This window comes from Diceros bicornis, chromosome 1, assembly GCF_020826845.1.
Source record: "Diceros bicornis minor isolate mBicDic1 chromosome 1, mDicBic1.mat.cur, whole genome shotgun sequence".
NCBI lineage: Eukaryota > Metazoa > Chordata > Mammalia > Perissodactyla > Rhinocerotidae > Diceros > Diceros bicornis.
In genome coordinates this window covers 86,886,695-86,904,703 of record NC_080740.1, presented here as the reverse complement: position 1 = coordinate 86,904,703, position 18,009 = coordinate 86,886,695, and the positions used below count along the sequence as shown (strand labels likewise).

The 18,009-nt window shown below is 39.2% G+C and overlaps 1 protein-coding gene across 1 annotated transcript in view; it reads right to left on the bottom strand.

Moving 5' to 3' along the window:
* The window catches only part of CREBRF (CREB3 regulatory factor), a 34,671-nt gene extending 26,788 nt beyond the window's left edge, over window positions 1-7,883 (bottom strand). The window contains exons 1-3 of the mRNA XM_058546127.1: window positions 7,394-7,883; window positions 5,088-5,213; window positions 2,055-3,141 (exon numbers count right to left, since the gene is read on the bottom strand). Of these exons, the coding sequence (XP_058402110.1) occupies window positions 2,055-3,141; window positions 5,088-5,213; window positions 7,394-7,402 (1,222 nt within the window). The 5' untranslated portion in view covers window positions 7,403-7,883. The remainder of the gene's footprint in view (window positions 1-2,054; window positions 3,142-5,087; window positions 5,214-7,393) is intronic.
* Window positions 7,884-18,009: the final 10,126 nt, after the last annotated feature.

Sequence of the window (18,009 nt, the reverse complement as noted above, 5' to 3'; positions counted from 1 at the left end):
CAATAATTCACTTTTGCATGCCTGAAATCACATGTTTAGCTCTTTCTTCCAGGAAAAAGAGAAATTTTCATTAGCAAATGTGAATAAACCCCAAATAATACCAAAAATCGTGCTGCTCTTGTGGTTAAGTCATGTCATTCATTAACATTTGTGAGAATTGTCCAAGTAATACTAACCAAAGAAGTTTTACCTCAAGTCAACTGGAAGTGAGTGAATTAAATGCCATCCAAACATTCAGCATTGTTAAATAGTGCCAAAAGGAGAGAGTTTTACCCTGCCAAGTGCCAGCTAATGCATTTCTGGTTCTAAAGCAGTGTTGGTTGTTTAACACCAACAAGCTCACAAATCAGGGTTCTTAAAAGAGACAAGGCAAAAGAATGTGGCATGACAGGACAACACCAACTATTACACTCGTTCCCCCTCCCTTGAGAGTCAAAAGGCTGAGAAAATGGAAATGAGGGTCAACTTACCAAGTGGTCTCTCTTCATGGACCTACTCATCTCTCAACACATTTATCCAGGTGAAACCAAGTCAAAAGATCAAGGACTAATTTAAAGGGGAGTTAAAAGTCAAAGAAGAACAAAACTACAACCAGAAGTGGGGTAGACAGTATAGTCCTTGCCTGCCCTAGCTGGTGATGGCAGGATTTACCAACTCCCTCTGATTTCTATATTCCTTTAAGCACCAGCTGGTAAAGGTATCTCCTTCCCCACACTTTCCATTTCCCTTCGTTATTACCCATTTCCCCTTTGTCTCACCCTTCCCCTACCCTCCCACCCCAATCCTAAATATGGAACTCAAAACAATAGGGCTGATCTTTCAGACTTTAAGGACCACTCACACACAGCACTCTGGTCTTCCTATGGGAGACAGAGATATAACTTACACTAGCAACAAAGACAACTTTCCTTGAAACACCTACCTCAAAGCAGATTTTATTAATTTGTTGAGAGAAAAATTTTCCTGCTAGGTAGAAAAGACAATTGTTCTATCTAGACTATACAAAGTTATAAAGTAAACCAAAAAACACATAAACTCTTTTCCTCCACATTAAATTTAAAGTACCTTTTCCTTACTTGAAACTCCACCCAAGTCAAACAACTTGGTTCTATCAAATACATAAATCCAAGCATTTGTGTAATAGAAAGATTTCACTGAAAGGAAAGTCTTTCAGCAATAATAATGCCTCACTGGCTACAATATAGCTACTATGGCTTAAAAACCTTTCTGAAAATTAAATATCAATGTTTATACTGCCAGAAATTCCAGCAATCATCATCCAAAAGGGCTCTCTTTGACAATTTATAAAGTTTTTTTAATAACTTAGTTTTTTCATGTGGAAGTTATAGTATCAACATTATTTCTGAAGAAAATAACCTTTGCTTAAATTTGAAGATCTTTACTTCTTCACGCATTTTTACCCGCGTGCCACTTGGCAATACTATTTTCATAAATAAACTGCACAAGCCAACAGTGGCAATAGCCCAAGCATGTAAATGCTGAAGTGACCCAGTTCCCCACAGGTTGCAGAGTCTCCTTCATGCTAAATTATAGCATGTATTTTTCTTAAATGGAAAAATACTGTGCAAATGAAAGATGCAGCAGACACAAAGAAAAAGCTCTCTTTTACATTATTCATTAAGTAGGTTTTGTTGGTTAGAGGCAAGAGCAATACAAACCTTCATCATTTGGTTCACCATTCTAGTGATTCCTAACTTACTAAACTATAATAGAGGGACACGCAGAAATAGGAATATTTTTTAAACTAATCAATTGGCATCTTTGCAGAGCCGCTCAAGAGAGTGACAAATCAGGTCACTTAACATAAGACAAATTAAGGAGAAGTCCTCTAGGAATCAGCATATGAACTACTATAAGAGCAAAAGTAATTATTTTAGAACTGCTTGAATAGAAAAAAGCAATTACATACCTGAGCCAAGATATTAAGTCATTTAATCCTCAAACTAAGACAAAGAAAGTATCCACAGCAAAATTTTCTATTTCAAGATAGTAGAAGAAAGGTCAGTTTGGTAAGCCTCCAAGCATTACGATACCTGGTTCAGAGAAAGTGTCACTAATATCATCATCTTTGTCATCTTCATAATCCTCTTCCTCTTCTTCCTCCTCCTCATTTTCAGAAAGTTCGTGCTCGCTGCCAAATCCTTCATCATGGTCCTCATCATCAACATCCTCCTCATCCTCCTCATCTTCTTCAGGACTGCATTTGGTTGGCGGTTCACCCATGTTGTCAGAGACAAAAAGAGAATAATTGTGCTCTTCTTTTTTCTGGGATGAATCTGAGACCGACGTGCTGGCAGAAAGGCTGCTACTCTCTCCTGCTGCAATTGACCCAGGACCCTCCTGGGGCAGGGGACTGAGTAATAGTTCCTGGGTTTCTTTAAAAGGCAAAGCTGGAGTGGCATGACCCTGAAGAGGCTCCATCCCTTTTTTCTCTGGTCTCTTTGCTACTGCACCACAGTAGCAGGTGTTCTCCTTTGCTGCATCTGAGTGAACCTGGCTCAATAAGGGCCGGCTCTGCTGCACTGGGTTGATCTTTACCTTTGCCTTTTTTACATAGTCTTTACATTCAACATGAAAGTTCACCTTTTCATTATGATACATGTTGGTCTTCACCATGATTTGTGTGCTTGAAGTGGGTTTACTTGCTTTTTGGACACAGTCTGACAAAGGGACCTCAGCCTGAAGAGTCTTAGAAGAACACACAGGGGCAGCTGCTCTGCTTGCAATCTTTTTACCAGGGAATGAGGAGGGCAAGGGATTTTGTTTGACACTGAAAAGTGAATCAGGGTAATAAAGGGAATCAGAAACAGACTGAGAGTCCTCACTATTAAGCTGGGCCAAAGTTGGAGTTTTACTTATGACCTCTTCATCTTGGTAAGGGCTAGAAAAGTCATCAAGACCCAAGTAATCCACTTCTTTTGTTCCCCAGATGTCACAGCTGGTTAGTTTGGTATACTTTGTTAAGTCTTCACAGTATGTATCCCACTGTTCCCAGTTTGAGGTTACAGCACCCTCATTATCCAGGACATCTGTGAAAGACTCCAGATTTTCAATGTCTTTGCAGTCCTCCAAAGAAAGGAAGTTATCTCGAGGATTCTGTTGGTAGTTCATCTCTCTATCCTGAGAAAGGTTTAAAAAAAATCATACATCATATTTTAGGAAAGAAATATTCACCTCCATCCTCACTTCCATATATCAAATTGATAAATCAGTACTGCATCTCTGGTCTGTTTTATTTTAAGATAAAGGCTACTTACATGATGCTTTACCATTCCATCCAATATTTCCTTGGGCAAGGGAAAAAAAAGAGGGAAAATATGTCCCTTGAGAGGTTTAGGTATGGTCCAAATATCAAGGGCTCTTAAACTTTACTATAAACACTCTTTCTGAAAAAAGTTTGTATTTCCTGATCCTTGACTTAGAAGGATTTTGGGATCTCCTTAGAAACAAGCTTCAATTATAAAGCAAATAATGAAGACTTTCCCTTCAATAGAGAGTCTTCTTAAGTGGGAACTTAAATATAGAGGCAAAGAGCAACACAAAGAGAGTTGGAACTCAGCCACGGAAAGATAAGATCTTTGGCAGGACCTTATAACAACTCTTGGGCATGGGGAATAAAATACTCCTCCTGAGTATGATACTCCTCATGAGTAGAGATGTGATTTTTAAAATGCCAGCAAGACTACACAGCCATTAAAAGGAATGCAGTGAAGCTCTAATGTACTAACATGACAGGCTGCTCATTATATATTTTTATGTTAAAAAGAGTAAGTTACAGAATACTGTATCTATAAATATGTCATCCAACTAAAAATATTCATATATTTATATATGCATAGAAGACTCTGTTAGCAGTAGTTACCTTTGGGGAGAAGTTTTGGAGGGTGGAGGCTCAGGAAGGAAATAAGGAAGTTTTCGGTTTGTTTTTTTTCTGTTTTGATTTTTGCATTTGTTTGTTTGGGTCTTTCTGTTTTGTTTTTGCTTGTGCGTGGATGTCTGTGTGTCTTAACAGATTTAGTGCAGGATAGTTTACATACCATAAGTATCAAGTGTACAATTCAATGATTTTTAGTAAGTGAACAGATCTGTGTACTTAGTTTTCCAGTTTTTATATACTTCTTTTTTTTTTAAGTGTTTTTTTTTTTTAATAATTTTATTTATTTTTCCCCCAAAGCCCCAGTAGATAGTTGTATGTCATAGCTGCACATCCTTCTAGTTGCTGTATGTGGGACGCGGCCTCAGCATGGCCAGAGAAGCAGTGCGTCGGTGTGCGCTCGGGATCTGAACCCGGGTCGCCAGCAGCGGAGCGCACGCACTTAACCACTAAGCCATGGGGCTGGCCCTTAAGTGTTTTTTTTATTTATTTATTTTGTGAGGAGATCAGCCCTGTGCTAACATCTGCCAATCCTCCTTTTTTTTGCCTGAGGAAGACTAGCCCTGGGCTAACATCCTTGCCCATCTTCCTTCACTTTATATGGGACGCCGCCACAGCATGGCTTGACAAGCAGTGTGTCGGTGCGTGCCCGGGATCTGAACCGGCGAACCCCGGGCCGCCACAGCGGAGCGTGCGCACCCAACTGCTTGTGCCACCAGGCTGGCCCTTTATATACTTCTTTATTGCTTAAGTTGTACGTAACTAAATTTATTTTTTAAATGTTTTTCTTAGGAATCTTAAGTGTCTATTTATCTCAAGAATAATGATAAGTATATTCAGATATCGCTTGTAATTGCTATTTTTGTCTCACATTCTCTGGCTCATACACTTTGCTCAATGTTATCATTCCTAAATTTTCCAGCTGAAAAGTCCTTTAGCAGTTAGGCATTTTTAAAAAGACAGCTTCTCATCCTCATCATCAAAAACTGGACTTAAAGATATGTAGATAACCTTTCGTTTTACTATTTTCAATAGGTTCATACATCCTTCTAAAATTATGAGACTGGTATCACAAGAATCAAATTTGGCCTAATCACATCTTTTTTCTTCTCAGACATTCATAAATAAAAACTCTACCACAATACTTTTACCTCAAATCAAGTAAACCAAAATTCAAGAAAATGTTACTTACCAGTTCATACATGAAATCTGGATCTGAACTGTTTGCTAAAAGATCTGTGCTCATCAGAGTCTGTTCTGAAAAGGTGTGGCTTCGAAAGGCATCCCCAAAAGGCGGATCCATTCCGCTTACACTAGGCTACAACAGAGTGATTTTAATTTTAGAACGTTAGAGACTAATTCAGGACCAAATTATCACACATAAGCCCCACTCCCACGCCTACTAACTTACTTATTATTTTCAGAACACAAGTCTGCATTTTTTCCTACTGCTTAGTACATTTAAGAGATTGAACTACATTAAACCGTGGACTTAGGAAAATTACTAAAATGCACTAAAAAACAGAAAAAAGGGGCCAGCCCTGTGGCGTAGCGGTTAAGTGCGCGTGCTCCACTGCTGGCGGCCCAGGTTCGGATCCAGGGCGCGCACCTATGCACCGCTTGTCAGGCCATGCCGTGGCAGCGTCCCATATAAAGTAGAGGAAGATGGGCACAGATGGGCACAGATGTTAGCTCAGGGCCAATCTTCCTCAGCAAAAAGAGGAGGATGGATGTTAGCTCAGGGCTGATCTTCCTCACACACATAAAAATAGAATAGCAATTGTTAATAATAAAACCTAACGCTTATTTAGCCACTAGAGTCAGCACACAGTACCTAATGAGTACTTTTATTTAGCTATATAACATTTCTTCAAATCCATCTCTAACAACACTCCCTGAAGTGGAGAATTCTCTGCCATTTCCTGGAGTCTGCGGAAGTAGCAAGTCAGTCTCACTCTGTACTCCTAAGTGAGTCCAATGCCTTATTTCTCCAAACAAGCTGGAAGACAATTTGGGCATCTTTAGTCCAACAAATGCCTCCAGGAACATGATGGAGATAGGAGTAACCAAATATCCAAAAATCTCCTAAGTGAGACTAGTAACTTGGGCATGAGCTCAGTAGCCTTAATCCTGATCTCTGAAGAGGGGACAATTCATTCCATAATAAATAAGAAGGGAAAAAAGACTCAGCACCCAGAATTAATGCTCCTTCTTTTCTCTCCATCCTCCTTTTCCATTTCTGGTGAAGTCAGGGCTCACACTCCTGAAGTGGCCCAAACAAGTAAAAGGCCTCACTTTGAAATCTAACTTGGATGAAGACAGAGGACGGGAAAGAATAAGAATTTCCTCTTTGCCCTTTTGTCCTTCTTCAAGTTTCTGTCGGAACTTTTAAAAATTATATTAGTCTATTCACTTATATTTCTCTATCCATATACCTTCTACCTACCACAGACTGGCCTTTTCATACACTCTCTCACCATGTTTATCTTCACTGGTACTTCTCATCCCATTCTTTTCTTTCTCTGATTTCCCCCAACCCTACCAGGCTGCAAGAACTTTATCTTCCTAGAAAAATTTAGCTTGAGAAAATAAGTGTTTAAGATTAGCCCTAAATTCAAGCATTCAATAAACAGCAAATTAAACCTTGAATGGGAAAGAATTCTAAATGGGTATATGTAGTCCACTTGGCACAGAGGTTGGGGTGGAGGTAGGCCGCTAGTCTTTCTAATACCAGCTAGCATATTCCCTTTCTTTGCTTCTGCTGCCTGCCTCTGATCACCAAGCAGTCCCAGCAAGTTGCTGATTTTTGTGTTCCAGGGAAGTTCTGCCTGGCCCCACATAAAGCCACCTAAGAGTCCCTGTCCTCTCATTATTGCTAGGTTTCTTCCCAGTACTGAACACAAAGAGGGGAGGGGTAAGAGCCAACCACTGGAGGTGGAAAGGAAGAAGTTTGGACATGCAGAGTGGGGACTAACAGGGCTTCATTTACTGTTTCAGTGATTACCTCAAAACAAAACTGATCAACTCAAAGTAGCTATCATAATATAAATAGATATAATCATTCTTAGACATATTTTGTGGGGAGTATATATATGTGTGTACGGATGTGTGTGTGAGTATGAAAGAGAAAGAGGCTAAAGAGGTAATAGGAAGAAGACAGAGAAGATGGAAATGGACTTTCTGTGGCAGATTAATTTTCAAGGGAGTTGGTTTAGCCTCCATCAAGCCAGCAGATGTCCACCTTCTAAGCAACTTTTCATTCACCATGTTCCTTGTGTCAAACTCATTAAACTTCAAACCTGTAGCAAAGAAGGAAATAGAAGCAATGGAAGGAAGGACATGACATGTATTCAAAACTAGCTAAGATCAGAAGCAAAATGTCTTAAAAAGGTAGTTAACGTCAAGTTGTGTTAAGATTCAGAGAATTTACAGAACCAATGGTACCGACTTTCTGCAGTGGAAAAATATAAAACTTTGCACCTACTCTGAATGATTTACCTGAGGCATTTCCAAGCCCAGATCCTGTGAGTCCGATCCCAAACTTCTTTTTTTTCTCGTTTGTAAATTCCTTTCCAGCTTTACTTTTAATTTTAAGATCAAGGACGATTTTCACCATAAACAGCAGGTTTCTCCAGAATGCCTTCAACTCAACTGCTTGGATCACTGCTTTTTTTTTTTTTTTCAATAATTCTGTGTGAATCTGTCAAACAACAACACAAAGTAACTTCACCAAGCTCCATTAAAAACAAGCTGACCTTTCAAAAAAGACATTAACAAAGAACACTTTAAAGGAGTAAGTCTTGTGGTTGCAATATCAAGAGTTTCGTCCTTTCTTAGTACCAACGCTTCTGAAAGTCACCATTCCTCCCTTTGTTTCTAAAATAGGATTAGTCAATAACCAATTGGCAACATTTTTTTTAAAACACCCTGACAAAATTAACATAGGTCCATCTTTCCTGTGATCTGAAAGACGTATTATACTTAATGTTAAAGTAAAGCTTCCATTCACACTTTATGTTCTGTATGAGAAAACATGTCTCAGCATTTAATTCCATCTGTTGTATAATCATTACTGCTAAATTAATCTACATTTTATATCTCACAAATGTACAAGAAGAGTAACGAATACATAACAGTCAATGACAGAATTTAATATATTCCTACATTAAATAAAATCAACATTCCTATTGGTATATGCAACATTATTGAGTTATAAGTGAAAGGTATCCCTGAAGTAAGAATTATTCCAGTTAAGTTTTTAACACATGTATGTTGAGGGGGAGAAATGGGAACAAGGACTACTTTGCAGAGTGGTTTCAAGGGTTAAATTAAACGATGATTGCAAATCACCTGGCACAGGGTCTTATGTAGTAGGGACTTAAATGTTAGTTTCCTTTTCCTTCCTCTGTGAAGGTCTTAATTGAGAGGAACTAAACAACTATACCCTACTTCATCTTTTCCTAAATCAGCGGTCCTCCAAGTGTGATCCCAGGATGAGCATCATCAACATCAGCATCAACCTGGAAATTTGTTAGAAACGCAAAATCCTGGGCTCCAGACCAGACTTACTAAAGCAGAAACTCTGGAAGTGGGGCCCAGTAATGTGTTTAACAAGCCATCCAGGTGATTCTGATTCTCCCTAAAATCTGAGAACCACTGCCCTACAACTGAACTTCTTGCTCTCATTCAGTCTAGATGCAGTATCATTTCTTCCAAAGAAATGTTAACTCTCTCTGTAGTTAACACATTCTCTGGGCTAGAAGGTTAGAGTGGTACATTATTTCAACTTCAAAGACCTCTTGCTGAACAAATAAGAGATAGTCAATAAGGGACTCAATAATTGTTCTACCTAATTAGATTACTAAATTGACTACCATTTGTATTTCCTGGATCTTTGCTGGGCTCTTCCCTCTTGTAGGCTGTCATTCCCAGCTCGCTGTTCTAGTCTAAGAAACACCGCCAAGTGCCCAGTCTGGGCCTAGAAACAGAATTAACTAGATGTCTCAATCCAGTGCTACTGTCTAAGTGGATTGATCCCTGCTCCTGCCAAAGGCCAGCTCTCGCCCAACTTCTCCTCACATGGCCTCATGCCTTTGTCCCATTCCTGATACGCAGTCTCAGTCCTAACTCTTCCCCTGATTCCTATAAGAAACAAGGTCAGTTGCCTTTTCTACTCCTATTACTTAGACCCCAAAAAGGCATATGATTCATATGAAGCATTCAACAAAGCATACAGTGTAATCCTGGTTTGATACCCTCTAAAACCTGAAACTTATCCTTACTAGCAACAGAGCTCAAGACTCAAGAAGAGATTGAGCTCTATTCAACATATATCTATTGGCATCTACTCAAGACACCATCTACCAACACCATGGTTTATCAGGGAAACACTGGACAAAAAAGGCCTAAGTTCTAGTCGCAGTTCTTGCTTGCACACTATACAACACTAGGTAGGTCAATCTTCCTAAGCCTCATTTTTCTTACCTCTAGAAAGAAAACACTACTACTCTCTCCTGGCTACCGAATTTTCTATACCATAAAACTTCCATACAAATACAAGTATTTATTTAAAATCTTATTTACAGTCTTGGCCTCAAAACAAACTTCAGTAAATGCAGTTAGCAAAAAGAGCACTTGTCTGGGAGACAGGAGACTTGGATTCCAGTTTTGATAATTAAAACTAAACAGCCTTCTACATTAGAGCAAGTTACTTAGATTTTTGCCTTACCTCCTAGTCTGAGGAATTACAATTATTCTCCCTTAACTATGTAATAGGGATGTTATGAGAATTGAAAGAGATATTAAATTAGTATATAGTAATAAAATAAATCTTAAAGGTGATTATTATCAATAGGTACATTTTGCCAATGCTTTCTTTTGTCCCATAGCTAATCCAGCTCAGAAACTCAACATCTGTGACAGCTGTTGGCAGCAAGCCTGAATGTTTTAAAGACACCAGTTCCCAAAGTGAGGGTATCCACTATGTAAAGCGTTCAGTTGGTTCCCCAGGACAGTTAAAGGTCCTTACTTGCTTCTCCTAGTCTCTCAGGTAGTAGCAAACAGGAAGGGGGAAGGGCCAGTTCTTTTCTTATTTTTCTTTTTTTCCCCCAAAGCCCCAGTAGATAGTTGCATGTCATAGCTGCACATCCTTCTAGTCGCTGTATGTGGGACGCGGCCTCAGCATGGCCAGACAAGCGGTGCGTCGGTGCGTGCCCGGGATCCAAACCCGGGCCACCAGTAGCGGAGCGCGCGCACTTAACCGCTAAGCCACGGGGCCGGCCCCGGAAGGGCCAATTCTACTCCAAACTGCAGGACCTCTTTCAGTGATAAACTCTTCCGTTCTCTAAAACTAATGACTCAAGTTCACAACAAACTATCCTCATCCCCAACGTTCTGCACCCATTTTCCACAAATACTTGGTACCATTCCAAACATTTATTGTGAAACAATCATAAAGAACAAAATTCCTCAACCAAAAGTGAAACAAAAATAATATAGGCTTCTACAGCAATTACCATTACATAGAATCTTCCAAAATGATACACTGCTCCATAACTATATCCTATACCAGGGAGCCATATACAAAGGGTACATTAATGCTTAGATGGCCGAGTAACACTGAGGAGGAAGATGTAACAACTTGCTTTTCAGGATGCCTTCACACTTCTTTCGGCTCAAGAATATCCACAGTTTACTCAAAGCTTTGATATTCAAGTACACAGATGGCAATGGTCTAATTTCCCAATGTGTAACCTGACGAATATCTGTTCCAAGGAATGTTAGATGGTTACTCAACAAGAGGGTTGTGAGGTTTGGAAAAGATCACGTTAACAAAACTGCTACAGTGCCTTCATGCAGGACTTCTTGGAAACTTTAAGGTGCTAGGTGCTAATGCATGTTATAAATCACCAATAGGTAAATGGAACAGATATCATTTCCCAAAATTATTTGATCATAAAACCCTCCACCCTGTCCTCAAGCAAACCTTAAGACTAGTGTTTCTTCAAAAACAACACCACCACCACCACTAGATGAAAGGCTAAATAAATTCCCCTAGTTATTACTTCCTTGTATTCACAGCTCTGGCTCACCAGTTCCCAACACAGTTTTGTGAGTTTTTCAAGGAAGAGACGACTGTGGGTCCATCAGAAATAATATTTACCAATAGATCTTCCGTACCTGGGCTCATTCAAAACTATTCAACAACAGCTCCTAGGCACAGGAAGATACTCTGGTAACAGAGAACTAGCTCCCTGAAGCAATGAGATGGGGCAAATGACTGATTTACAAGCAGCAATGGTACCACTTGAAGACAGCCACAGCTTCAAATCTCTTTCATAGCCCTTTCCACCAGGTCGTACTCTACGCTTTTTGGTTTTCCACTTGAAAATATGTTGAGGCTTACTACGTATGATAGGTAAGGCAAAAAGTAAAGTAAGATGATAGGTAAGGTCAAAGGACTTCTTACAAAAGCTCATCCCTGGGAGTGCTCAAACCACTAATCCAAACTTTAAAAGCCAAACCCAAGAGCTGCCTGGTATGCCCCAGCAGTTCACACATATCCAAGAGCTCCTAAATTGTGTCCCTTCTGAAGCTGAGGGTTTCAGTTGATCCCTGAGAGTCCACATATAAAAAAAGGTTGACATCAAGGAAAATATAAACCTCTTTATAAATGAAAATGTCTTAGGAATAAGAAGATAGTGGGTATGATGGCCAGAATCCCTGCACCTCTCCTTTTATATAGCACTGGCTTAGGCCACTGTTCCCTTTCTATAACTTGAGGGAACTGCTTCCTCACAATGATAAGTAGCACTTCTGAATCATTCAATATTCACTAGAGCAGATGTTAAAAAATTTTTGACACACCATTTAGGATGGCTATTATCCAAAAACAGAAAGTAACAAGTGTTGGTGAGGATATGGAAAAATCGGAACCCTTGTGTATTGCTGGTTGGAACGTCAAATGGTGCAGCTGGGAAACAGTTTAGCAGTTCCTGAAAAAGTTAAAATACAGAATTACCATATGATCCAGCAATTCCACTTCCGGGTATATACCCAAAAGAACTGAAAGCTGGGACTCAAACAGATACATGTACACCCACATTCAAAGCAGCATTATTCACAATAGCCAAAAGGTGGAAACCACCCTAGTGGCCATCAACAGATGAACGGATAAACAAAATGTAGTACATACATACAATGAAACATTACTCAGCCATAAAAAGGAATGAAATTCTGACATATGCTATATCGTGGATGAACCCTGAAAGCATATGCTAAGTGAAGTAAACCATACAGAAAAGGACAAATATTATATGATTCCACTTATATGAGGTACCAGAAGAGACAAATTCATAGACAGAAAGTAGAATAGAGATTACCAGAGAGTAAGAGAGTTATTGTTTAATGGGTAGAATTTCTATTTGGGATGATAAAAATGTTCTGGAAATAGTGTGACAGTTACATAAAATTGTCAATGTACTTAACGCCATTGAATTGCATACCTAAAAAGGGTTTAAATTGCAAAATTTGTTTATTTTACCACAATCAAAAGTAGTAAAAAATTTTCTTTGACTTAAGAAATGCTGACACATTTATACTGTTATTTAATTCAGATACCATGGTTTATTCTGATCTTTCCTAATCTTTGCTGGTTCATGCTCATCATTTCTTTCAAGTGGGCAGAGTTCTTGGGTTCTCTCTGTTGTCTTTAAACTGTACCAGATCCACACTTCTAAGATGTGGTTACTGTCCTGACCCCTAATTTAAATAAAACATTTCTCTTGAGGCTTAATCCTCAAGTAAAGATGAAAGAAAGAGTGGGGGGGGGGGAGGGAGGGAGGAAAGGAAAGACCACTGACTTGGTAATTTAAAAGTTTATACAATGTGTATAAATATGGGACTCCCTTATTTTAGTTAATCAGTTTGCCCAAGCTCCTTAGTAGACCAGGACCCATCACCACACATTCCACGCATCCTGTTATACTTCATATGTCCCATTCAACAATTCTTTTCCTTTTGAAAACTACTGAGAAGGAGCTGAACAAAACAGTTCTTCAGATGCTTATTAAATCAACCTGTTTCACGGTGCAGCAGAAATCAGAGATCCCCAAATCTCCAAAACCATTGAGGAAACAGAGGCTGCCTATGCAAGAAGCACACTGGTGGAAAGGTGGGGGCCACCTCCACCCTTTATCATGGAATATAAATCCTGTAAACACAACTGCAGGCAAATCACTATTCTTTACCCTTCAATAGCAGTTCTCTAGACTCTAACATTTAGACAATAGGCAAGTAAACTTCAAACTAGATGGTTATAGTTGATGTCAGGAATTATTAGCAAAAGACTCCCATTATTTATTTTCCAAATCCTGAGGCTGCTGGTCTTTTAAGTAGGGAAGAGAGGAGGTAGAGGAGAGTAAGGAGGGAGAAGATAGATCTTTTCCCTCAGATGAGGTGAAAAAAGATCATTTTCCTAGCCAAGCAGTACTTGTCGTGACCTTATAAGCAGATGTACTCCTTCCGCCACACCACCTTGTGAACTCGTTATCCCTGGGTCAATTCAATAGTCTCCTTTGATTCTCACACTCAGAGAGTTTAAAAAATATGGGGTTAAATGAGGTTTGCCACAAAAATTTAATTGAGCAAAATAATTAAAACTACATTTTACTGAGAATCCTGAGGAGCTAAGAAAAGATGCTAAATTTCAAAAGTGATCTCTCCTTAGAATGAAGTCTTGGAGGAAGACACAAGACCTCTTAGAATTTTATTCGATTCCTTTCCAAAGACTTCTGCCCAACTTTAATCTTTGGGCTACAGAGACAACATATGGGAACTTATTTAAAACCCATATGGAATCAAAAAGAAAGAGCATTAAAGCAGGTTTATGGATCAATGTGAGTTGAATGGGAAGAGCTACTTTTTATTTCTGAGAACTATCAACTACAAGATTATTAGGGGCTTTCTGCAGCCTTGATACCTGTCGATTATTCTTGTTCAGAGCATAAGAATAAGAGCGTGGGACAGTTTTAGACAGAACCAAAGAATGCATTTCTAACCCCAGCCACCCTTGGTTACCACTGGCAACAAAATATTCAGCGTTTATATTTGCGTAGCTGTGTACAGATTACAAAGCACATTGCTATATACCCTGTCTTTTGATGAAACAACTTGGTGAAGTAGTTAGGAAAAGTATTAGCATCATTACCATCCTCTACCCTCTGTCCAACCATTTTTACGTTAAGAAAAGTTCAGCAAAGATAAGAGATTTGTCCAAGGTCATTCTGTCAATGGATGCCTCTGTGCAAACCTATCAGACCTCTACCCTCAGCGCCTCAAAGATCATCTCTAGAGGACTCCCAAATCTACATCTTCAGCCTAAACACGCGAGTGCACGGGCCCTACCACCTGAGATCCAGGTATTTTCATGTTCACTCACATGCCATGACCTCACGCACAACATGCCAACTTCCCATCCAAATGTTCCTATTCTGTCAATAGTACCATCACTCTCAGACATCCAAGCACGAACATTGAGCTCAGCCTTCACTCTCTTCTTCTTCCTCCTCACTTGCTTTGTTAAATCATGCCAATTCTAACAAAGATATACTGACAACTTACCTTGTACTGAGCACACATGCATCTGTACGACTTTGCCCTTCCCACTTTCTCAACTCTTACTAGGGCCTCATCATTTTATATTTACCATTCCAATATTTGCCCTACAGATCCTTCTGTCTCCAGCCCCTCCCTCCAGTTCTTATGCCCCATTATAAAATTATTCTGTGCTCGTAAGTTTTCAGCAACTTCCAAACATCTCTTGGATAATGTTCAAAATACTCAGACGCAATCAAACTATCTTTCCAACCCTATCTTCCACTACTCTTCTAAAAATATAACACTAATATTAGCTTGATCTTACAATTTCCCCCAAATTCTTGAGGTACTTAACAATCCCACTTCACTCCACTGAGGATCTCCAACAGTGAGACTCTGGCCTTTCATGCCCTTGCTCACAATGTTTTTCCTCTTCCTCCTCCCCAACTCCTTGCCTCCACTAACCAGATTGTAAAATCTTTGAGAATGACCATCCTATCTCACATCTATTTCACTACAGTGCCAAAAGCAATGTGTTGCCCAGCACAGGCATGCAGACAAGAGTTAACTGACAATCAATGGAAATCCCCTAAGACCACAAGTTCTTCTGGATAAGGAGTTAGAGGTGCAACATTCTTCGCACACAAAGAGGACATTACAAAGAAGTCAGTCATTCAATATATATCGGGCATCTTTTATGTGCTCTGAACTATCTTGTAGTAGCTTGTTAATTTGAGTCTTGAATCATTGTAGTATCATATAGTAAAAATATTTAAAATTGTACTCCTGAATTTTTAAAAAAAATTTCCAGGAAGAGTGCTGTTTGAATTACAGTCAATTTTAAAGACCTGAGATAATTCTTGTCTAGGGAAGAGAGGGTAGAGGAAGGAGAAGGATTAAAATTATTGAAACCAAGTGAATCTAGGTACTGGACTGATAGATGTTACATTGTCTTTCTCTCTCTCCCTTTCTCTTGCACACATTTTTAATTAAAACAAAATATTTTATGCAGGTTAAAGATTTGAGTTTTAAAGAATCATTAAATTTTCTGAGCTGTTCTGCAGAAATCTACAAAATGTAAAAAGGGAACAATACAAAATTAAAGGTAGTAGCATAAAAACACACAGGGGTGCAGGTGAGAACACACTGGAGCCATATAGCAAGACTCCAGGGAAATACCCATCACAGGACAGTCTGGACATATTCTAATAACTTTGGCACTCCTGTTATCAGGGATCTGGGCTCTTTTTCAAAATTTATTGTCTCCTTCCTCCTTTTCCAGATTTGACACTTTTTCAAAAGTAGCTTGAATAATAACTAGAGACAATTTTGAAATTCTCTTCAAATTCTTTCCTACTGTGTGAAATGGGCTATACAGTGGTCCCCCCTTATCCGTGGGGGATATCAGACCCCCAAGTGGATGCCTGAAACTGTCAATAGTACCAAACCCTATACCAAACCTGATACAGTCAATCTGATAACCAAGACAGCTAGTAAGTGACTAATGGGTGGGTAGCGTATATACAGCGTGGATACGCTGGACAAAAGGATGATTCACGTCCCCGGCGGGATGGAGTGGGATGGTGCGAGATTTCATCATGCTACTCAGAACTGCGCGCACTTTAAAACTTATAAATTGTTTATTTCTGGAATTTTCCATTTAATATTTTTGGACCACCGACGACCATGGGTAACTGAAACCGTGGAAAGTGAAACTGCTGATAAGGTGAGACTACTATACCACCAGCACAGAACTACTGAACAGCTAGTACAAAGGTTATAGGCACAGAGCTACAAAGAGGTTCTGAATACAGTTTTGCAGTCATTTCTTTCAACACCGAGAAAGGCTGGCTGTCTCTTCGGCTCTAATACTCCTAAAAGGCTTGCTCTATAGAAGCAAAGTGTAGATTCAAGATAAAAGGTTCTGCCTTATAACTGAATATTTGGAATTTCATTCCAGATACCCACTTGCCTTCCTTTATGTGTAAATGCAAGAACTCCCCCTCTTACTTTGTAGGGATATTCTGATTTGTGATACTATGTAAAGTATCTGACCCTGGCACAAAACAGACACAATAAATGGTGGCTATTTTTATTCTCCGATTCCTTCCTTGGTATAAGATGTCCCTGGGATGTTGCTGCTGTGAGGATATAAACCCAAACTCAACTCAGAATCCTAGATTGTCTAAATTCCACATTTAATTATCACAAAAACCCAACTGGCTGGAACTAGGGCGAATAAGGGATACGCAGGCAACACAGGTCATTTAACACCCTTGCCCCCAGCTTTATGAGGGTGAATGTCAATTATGCTGGTCCAATCAGCAAAAGAATCTCTGTATTCACAAAGAAATTCATAAAGCTAGCAAACTAGTCATCTCTATATACAATAAGAACTGGCAGATAAATTATAAGAGGAAAGGGCTTCTTCACAGAGATTATTGCTCTTATCGTTCAAAAAATGACATACAATTTACCTCTTTTTTTATAGTTATACTAGCTTCACCATAGGTTCTGCACAACTCAAGGGAATGGACTTATATAAAATTTATCTTTATATCCATAATACCTTACACAGTTTCTAATAAATACACACACACAGTTTAATCTATACTCTACTTGTCTCAACAGGCTTCAGAATAAATCAAGCAAAGGACGGAGGCTACCCTAACTGTCGGGAAAACACAGCACTGAATAGAATCAGCAGCTATCAGAAGAAAAGTACAGAGGAACCAGAACTTGGTCCCACCCTCCCATCAGACACTCAATATTCTTACATCCCTCCAATTAGAGGAAAGAGTAAAATTCATTTACAATAATTCATTAGTTTTTAACTTGGAAGTTTGGACAACCAGTAAGTTGTTACGCCAAGCTATAAAACAAAGGTAACAGGGTCCTAACAAGTTCACTCTACCAGGAGTATGTACATTTTAAAACAAAACATGAAGTTAAGTAAAGATTTAAAGCAAAGGTCTCAAACTGGACTGCACCCACAAATCAACGCCTACCTATGGGTTTTGTTCTGCCCACACCTTAGTGTTTTCAAAAAATTTAATTTTAACTGCCAGCACTTAAATTGGAAATTTCACATAAAATTTATGACTCCTAGTATCAAATGCCACTCTCTTGGGAAAAGAAAATCAGACCTGACAACACTGGGTACATATTCCTGGCAAGACGATCACTTGAACTGAAGTGAGAGTTATCCCTTTAAACAGGCCTGTGCTCTCAAGCCTGCTCTCATCTCCACCTTACAGATGGGGACTCTAAGCTTAGAGATTCTCAAAACCACAGAGCTAGCAAAAAGCCTATTTGTGAATATAGCTAACTCCAGGACTTTCACTCTTAACCATCTGCAACTCCATCTCCAACTAAAAGGTAATTATCTGTATACGATAATATCTGTATACAAATATCTGTATACGAATAAAGTTTACAGCACTTTATTCACAATAGCCTAAAATCTGGAAGCAACCCAAATATCTGTCGACTGGTAAATGGATAGACAAATTGTGGTA